General features: G+C 34.8%; 1 protein-coding gene across 1 annotated transcript; it reads left to right on the forward strand.

Moving 5' to 3' along the window:
* Positions 1 to 3,016: 3,016 nt before the first annotated feature.
* Positions 3,017 to 6,801, forward strand: LOC149285929 (dehydrogenase/reductase SDR family member 9-like). The gene is made up of 4 exons (XM_089494725.1): positions 3,017 to 3,329; positions 4,170 to 4,428; positions 5,692 to 5,855; positions 6,587 to 6,801. The coding sequence occupies exons 1-4, from the start codon at positions 3,017 to 3,019 to the stop codon at positions 6,799 to 6,801; spliced, it is 951 nt and encodes a 316-aa protein (XP_089350851.1).
* The last annotated feature ends 1,136 nt before the right edge of the window (positions 6,802 to 7,937 follow it).

Consider the following 7,937-nt stretch of genomic DNA (forward strand, 5'->3'; position numbering starts at 1 on the left):
ATGGCTGTAGTAGTTTTTGAAGTACAAAAGTAATAATATTTGTTTTAAGGGCAATCACTAAGTTTATTAAGCTGAATTGCAAAACAAATATACTGGTTTTCGTATTTGCACATTTACATTATTAAACACAGAAATAAAACATCTTAAATGGCCATGGCACATGCAGCCAGCATCCAACCTGATTTTCAGTGGATTGATGCCAGGTCAATAACCTGGCCCCTTTTCATGAGCCGTGCGTCCGACCTTAGCATGCTTGTACATAGGTAACAGCAAACAGCTTGTTACAACACACAGTAAGTAGGAACACAGACAGCCCCCTAAAATTTTGAGTGACAGCCCAAACCACGGTGACCTTCTACGCCACATGACAACATATGTTCTTTAACTGCAACTCTTATTACCTAAAGCCAGCACAGAAACAATGATCATAGGTGTAGTTTAAAGGCAGCATGAATCTTTATTTTTTTAATTATTCATGGAAATCTGATGCCTCATAAGTGTTATGAAATATACTGAAACCTACTATCAAATTATAACACTATGGACGCAGTCAGCACTCTGACAATACAGGAAGTCAACTACACATATTTACACTACAGTTCCAACCTTAAAAACCAACTAATACTACTGTCTTCAGGGTGTGATCAAGAACAGAAAAAAATTCAGTTGTAACATTATGCTAATACTTTCACATACCTGGCAACCATAAAATGCTACATCAATGCCAAAAGTCAGACGCTTATGCAATATCCTAATCAAACAAATTGAAATGAAAATAAAAACGAGATGTGGATCTTTAAGCTAAAAGAGCTACTATTACATTTCTTTTGTTTTAAAATGTTTTTCATCCTAATAAACTAGATATTTAGAATAATGTGTGGATAATTGGTCTAAATTACATTGTAAAGGTACATTTATACACAAGAGAATCGTGTCTCCTTCAAATCCAACACCTGTCGATAGCCCGAGTAGTTTTTCTTTAAACGGTGTTGTCAATTTATTTACCTCTAAACCAGCTATTGACATTGTATATGAATGTTAATGTACCCAGGTATCCAGTTGACCTTAGTGAATCGCCACTGCTTTCACACTTAATCATGCATACTTTGGGAGAGTTCCACCTCAATCTCTGGCTCAGTATATAGTGATAGGAGTTATGCTACACTACGGTCAATGTCCGGCTCAGTGTATAGTGATGGGGGTTACGCTGTATCGCCATCAATGTATGGCTCAGTATATAGTGATAGGAGATATGCTGTACTATATCTGTTCAATACATATTATTTATTTAAACTTATTTAATTTATTTGTTATTTTATTTTTTCAGATTTCTAGTTTTTTTTCAAGTTGACATACGTTTACAAATTAGTGAAATATTCTTGGAACATTATTTTTTGTGGATGTCTTTACATTTTAAAGTGAGGGGGTGTGTCACATACAGGATCAGCCCCTTATGCCAAATACTCTAGGTGCACCCCTGCCTACAGCCATAACGCCTCCCCTTTTTTACCTACTCTATAATCATCTTTCTCTTTCCTCTCTTCTAGTTTTCCTGGAACACCAAGCTTTCTGCCATCACTTACCCCTAATTAGTGCTACAAGAATCCCATATAATTCCTTACAGAATGTAAAGTCATGAGCAGGGCCGTCATGAACCCACTATTCTTGCTATGAACTGTGTATGAATGTATCATAAGGTGAGATGGCAAGTTTATGGACAGGGTCCTCAACCAATGCTGTATCTGTATGTGTAAATGTATATTTATTATGTATTTGTTAACCATCCCATCTTTATATTATATAGCCCTACATAATATGTTAGTGCTTAATAATTAAAAGATAAGAGTAATAATATTTTTTAATTTATAAGATTACCTTAAGTGACTAAGGTAATTCATTCTCTTTCTTTTATATATTTAAATATATATATATATATATATATATATATATATTTATATTCACACTATCTTGATCTACCTGTCAGTCTTGTTTTACAATTTGTTTCCTTTGTGTGTCAGCGTCTTGCAAAAAGCATTATGACATAAATGTACACAGCTACTTCCTTAAGTCATAAAAAAAGGAAGTTATGTGTTTAGAACGCATTCTGTTGTAATGAAGAAGCAGATGATTGCACGGGACATCTCTTTAACAATATGTGAGTAGAAAAACTTATTTCTGTATTAAAAGTATTGTGATATTTATAATGCTTAAGGAGTTTTTAAATGGAGCTGTCTTCCTCCAGGTAGTATCAGAACATTATGTGTCTGTGACATGATTCTATAAGGACTTTAAATACCTAATAAAACTGTTTTATACAAGGTGAGATTGTATTAGCCGTTGTTCAATTTACACAAACTGTATGTTCTGCTATATACTAAATTATATATCATATTATACATATTATTATATTATTATCATAGTTTTTTTAAAAAAATATTTACCATACACATTTTCAAGAGTAAAACTTATGAAAAATTAATTTTCTAAATAAATCTGGTTCCTGTGTACCTGCAATATGAGTAGAACTACTTAGAAAAGGGCTCAAAGTAACACTTCCTGAAGAGATAATCTCTCGTTGTGAGCAGGACACTTTTTATCTAAAGCATGTCTTAGTCTGTCAGTTTTGGTTTTCTTATGCCCCTTTAATATATGTATTGTAAAAAGCACTGCATAAATATTCGGTGCTATATAAATAAATAAAAATAATAATAATAAAAACCATGTATCACAAGCTTTGTGAGATATAGAAAACGTGAAAATTCATGTTGTCACCACTCATGACATCATAACTTTTTTACTTTCAATGCCTTAACTGGAGCTAGTATTGGAACCCTATGTGAAATGAATGTGAAAACCCCTACTTTTGTGATGGACACAAAAATGTGAGTGTGTTTTCCAAGGATTATTTTCAGAAGGGTCATGACAGGTTGGCAATCCAGTTCTTTATTTAGACCTGACTATTCCTTTAACATTGCTGTCTTCTTTTCAATCTAGAACACTAAAGAACACCGAAAACATGTTTGTGTACTTGCTGTGTTGTGTGATGCTTCTCTATATTTGGTGGAAAATAAGAGATGGCTTAAGGATCGATTGCATCGAAGACAAATATTTATTGATCACTGGATGTGACACAGGATTTGGAAACCATGCGGCAAGAACCTTTGATTCAAAAGGGTTTCGGGTACTTGCAACTTGTTATACAGAAGCTGGAGCAGCCAAACTCAATAAAGAAACATCTGTGCGTCTGAAAACTATTCATTTGGATGTGACCAAGGCAGACAATGTAAAGCAGGTTGCTGAATGGGTACAAGAACAAGTTGGTAGTAGAGGTAAGTCAGCGTTATCTTTTAATTGTTATATAATTTGACAAGTCTTATTTGGTGTCACTAAAACAACATCCTGGTTAGACATGCCAAGCTACCCAGTAGTATAGCAGAAAACATATTTGACATAGAATAAGCCTGGTGTTTCCTAGTCTTTCTTGTCAGACATTCATCTACGATCTGAACAGCACAAGAGATTAAAACAATCTAATTTGGCTTTAACTGATGCCTTAAATCCTTGTTACTAGACTTTAAATTTAAATTGCCAGTTTCGTCAATTCGTACAAATCTCAGAAAACGAGGAGAAACCTTGAACAAAACAAATAAACATAAAACAAAGTGCTCTGAATTTTCCTTTGAATTTCATTGGTTTTTTTCACTCACTCTCATTCACTCACATGCGCTCTCTGAATGTAGGTAGGGAGTACCTTCTTCGCTGAAAATGGCCCAAAATATACAAATCAGAGAACCACACTAAGCTGATTCTTTACAGCAATGCTAATTACTTTCCTCCATGGGCTTTTGTGGATCAAGGGGTCTGTCTGGGTGATTATTGTTACCCATAAAGCAGAATGATAATTCACTTGGTTTGTTTAGTAAATTGAGCTTAGATCACAGTGCTAGAATGTCACTAATATGTAGCTGTCTGAGAAACATACTATTGGAAAAGTAAAATAATTCTAATGCATCACAGTAGTTTGATACTGACTGTATCACTTCACTTTAATTCAAGGTTTGGTAAACACAATTATGTTGCCCTAGGAGCAAAGCAGTTATGATAGGAGAGCACATATTTTTATATCGAATGTTGTACATCATTTACATGTCAGTATTATTGTTTTACAGGACTTTGGGGTTTAATAAACAATGCTGGTATTATGGGAACACTTGCTCCTATGGACTGGTTGAATCTGGAAGACATTAGAGCCCCAATTGAAGTTAATTTAATAGGCTTAATACACGTGACACTAGTAATGCTCCCCTTGATTAAAAAAGCCAAAGGACGGATAGTGAACATATCAAGTGTTGGTGGAAGAATTGCCGCAAGCGGTGGCGGGTATTTTTCATCCAAATATGGTGTTGAAGGATTTAATGACAGCTTAAGGTAAGTAGAATCAAAGAGACCAAACAATTTTAATGGAATAATAATAACACTAATAAATATAATAATAAGAATAATGCTTGAAAAATGATATGTGTGACCCCTATACTAAAATTTAAAATTAATTTATTATTATTTAAGTATTTCCAAGAGTCTTTAGTAAAAGATTTTTGTAAGTGCACCACTTTTAAACTGTATTAAAAATCTTCAAATCAATGCTTGAGGTTGACTGTGTTGTGTATTTAAAAAGTTACAATATGAGAAAAGACAAAACACTGGCCTCATATTAAATATTTATACTTAATCGGGGGACATTTTGAATTGGGAAACAATTGACTCTCACTCTCATGCACTCTCTCACACTCTCATTTTTGTTCATTCTCTCTCTCAAGCTCTCTGAATGTTTACCTACCTTGTCTTAATGTCTCTCAATCACTTCTGTTTCCGTGTCTCGCAGCTCCACTTACGTGTCTCTTCTATATTCGGTTTTCTCTCTCTATTTGTTAGCATCTCCGCATACATAACCTCCTGCCAAACTTCTACCAAAATGGCATAGCTTCCTGTGACATCCTCTCCACCAAATCCTCCAGTTGGGGGTGAGGACATCACAACAAGCTCTGCCATTTTGGCAGAAGTTCACACAAGGTTATCGTAGCGCAAAATGGTGGAGCTTCCGGTGATGTCATCTGGCTCATTCTCCAATTAGGTGAGAGGACATCACCAGAAGCTCCGCTATTTTTGCGGAAGTTTACATAAAGTTATTGTAGCCCAAAATGGGGGAGCTTATGGTGACGCCCTCTCTCTGATTCGCCAATCCAGTTTACACAAGGTTATCATAGGGCAAAATGGCGGAGCTTCCAGTTACGTCACTAGAAACTTTGCTATTTTGGCTAAACTTTTCCCGTGAGGTTACCTCCGTGTAGAAGCAGACAAAGAAAGAACAGAGAAGAGAAAAAAGATAAGAGATAAGAACAAAAAGAAAATATTTAAGACTCTCCAAGGAAATGTTGGAATGTTTGCAGCTATGTCTGGAACCTGAAAATTGTGTATGTTAACAGTTAAAAGGTAATCACAAGAATAGCATAGAACTTGTTTCACATTGCAAATATGACATGGTGACATATGACCTTGTCTTAACTAATTTTAATATTTTATTCATTGAATAAGATGAAAAGTGTATTAAATAAACAAAAGGTGCATATAGGTTAGAACTAAGTAACATAGTAATGAATAATTACTCAATAACAGCTTTTTTCTATTTGTAAGGCGAGATATGAAGGCCTTTGGAGTAAAAGTCTCATGCATTGAACCTGGACTATTTAAAACACCGCTGTCAGATGAAAATAAGGTTATACAGGAACGTGTGGAGATCTGGCATAAACTTCCTCAATATATTAAGGATGAGTATGGAGAAAACTATATTGCAATAGGTAAGAAATGTAACAAACATATATGCTAACACGGTTTTGCTCATAGTAAGCAGATATGCTTCTATCTTACTAGAAAGCATTTAATAAGTATTATAGTAACTTGGCACACATTGCAAATAAAACATGGACAAGACTTATGGAGGTGCCCCAAAATCGTCAAATTAGAGTAGTCCACAGCATTTGTCTCCCTGCTCCCCTTGCAAGGGGTGTCTCGATAATTATTAATGAACTTTAGGTTATATTTACTAAAGCCTACATGTTAGTTAAGTTAATAAACATATAAGGTGCCCGAATTAAGACACCCTTGTTGATGAGGAGATGAGGAGAGGCAGGCCCTTTCTCAGACATCGTTGTGGCTACCCAGACGTCAGTGTGGCTACCCAGACAAGTGTGTGGTAGGATGCATGGTCACCCCCTAACTTTGCCGAACAGACCTCTCACAAAGCTGGCATCATGAGAAAACCACATAGGAACTGTGAATGAAGTCTGTGCTGCAACAGCACAGATATCCATTGAATTTTTAGCTCCCTGGACATTCAAGGAAGATCAGAGGCTCTCCCTAACTGGTCCAGTACCCAAGACAGTGGGACAGTTCCTGAAAATCAGGACTGTACCACAAAAACTGGGACTGTTGGACACATTTGGGACACAGATGGGACAGGGATGTTTTAACTAGGTAGGCCTTTGCATTAAACTAACAACATTTATGTATTCTTTCTGATGCTTAATAGATGCAAAGAAGAAACAAAAACTAAACCAACGAATTAAAAACAGTGACCTCTCCCTGGTTGTCCAGTGTATGGAACATGCTTTAACAAGCCAGCATCCCAGAACGAGATACAGTGTGGGTACTGATGCTTCATTCCTTTGGATACCATTGTCCCACATGCCAACATTTATTCAGGACTTTGTCATTTTGAAAAACAAAGTCAAAATCCCAACTTAATGTGTCTTGTTAATGTTTTCAGCAAACATAATCATCTGTTTTCTTTTTTTATATAAAGTAAAGTACCTTAATTGAAATATTGAAATAAAAACTCTTCTCATTGCCTCTTATATTTTACAATTTACTGTTTGAATTGAATTTTAAAAATTCTAAACTTGATTATGTAGAACTTTGAAAACGTAACTACAGAATTACTTTACGATAAACAATATTCTTACAATTAATATTTTTACATATGAACCAAGCTTATATTCAGAAACAAGTAATATAGGAGAGGCCAGCAATTGTTGGCAATGCAAGATACATATTTGAACATGACTCATCTTGTGTTGAATTACTTTTATCAAAATCAGCTAGTTAGCATAATGATATGGTGAAAGCAATTTAACTAGGAAATATTTTATAAACTTAATATTTCTGATATAAATCAGATATTGAGAAAGAGATTTTACCTCCGCATTTCTGAACAGCCATAAAGAGCTTTTATAGGTTTTCACTGAAAATTCTATATTGTTCATTAAAAAATATACTTTTTTGTTTGTTTTTATTTTAAATTTGGTTGCTAGATTCCAACTAGATAAAATATATTTAAACATATTTAAATGTCTTTGTTAACACAGCATTCAGCTTCATTAAATTACTTTATTAAAACTACTTTATTAGACAAAAGAGCTGCACTCCATAAAGCGAAAGAAAATAGACTAAAATAATTCAATACCAGATAAGGAAAAGGATAAAGGAGACACACAGTGCTTTCATTATATATTTGCTTTAATGTGCATGGCAAAGATAATGTATCCCTGAGAGCTGAAATGCTAAAGCTTTGTTGCTTTGTTGTGAACAATATCTGTATTGATGATCACACAGTTTCTGGGAGGAATATACCCTTGTCGCGGCATGTTACCTTGGCTCAAGAAATCTTCAGACACTTCAGGGAATTTTTACAGCAATGCAACTTTTTAGAGGTTGAGCAAGAAGGCTTTACAACATTTAAATTTCACCCGGGCACAGCATGTTCCTTGTGAACTGACTTGATTAGGATTCACATCTTTAAACTTTGTTGCAAAGATATTTTCTGTGACATTGTGAACAGGCAGTCATGAAGCTATGGAACAGACGAGAGGGGTATGAGCTCA

This window comes from Sceloporus occidentalis, unplaced genomic scaffold, assembly GCF_023333645.1.
Source record: "Sceloporus occidentalis isolate IW3139 unplaced genomic scaffold, rSceOcc1.0.p SCAF_74, whole genome shotgun sequence".
In the NCBI taxonomy this organism is placed as follows: domain Eukaryota; kingdom Metazoa; phylum Chordata; class Lepidosauria; order Squamata; family Phrynosomatidae; genus Sceloporus; species Sceloporus occidentalis.

What these genes read in the sequence shown, in the direction of transcription:
- LOC149285929 (XM_089494725.1), top strand. Translation starts at nt 3,017, where the DNA reads ATGTTTGTGTACTTGCTGTGTTGTGTGATGCTTCTCTATATTTGGTGG. An exon ending in AGAACAAGTTGGTAGTAGAG is followed by an intron (nt 3,330 to 4,169) that starts GTAAGTCAGCGT and finishes ATTGTTTTACAG; the next exon opens with GACTTTGGGGTTTAATAAAC. An exon ending in GGATTTAATGACAGCTTAAG is followed by an intron (nt 4,429 to 5,691) that starts GTAAGTAGAATC and finishes TCTATTTGTAAG; the next exon opens with GCGAGATATGAAGGCCTTTG.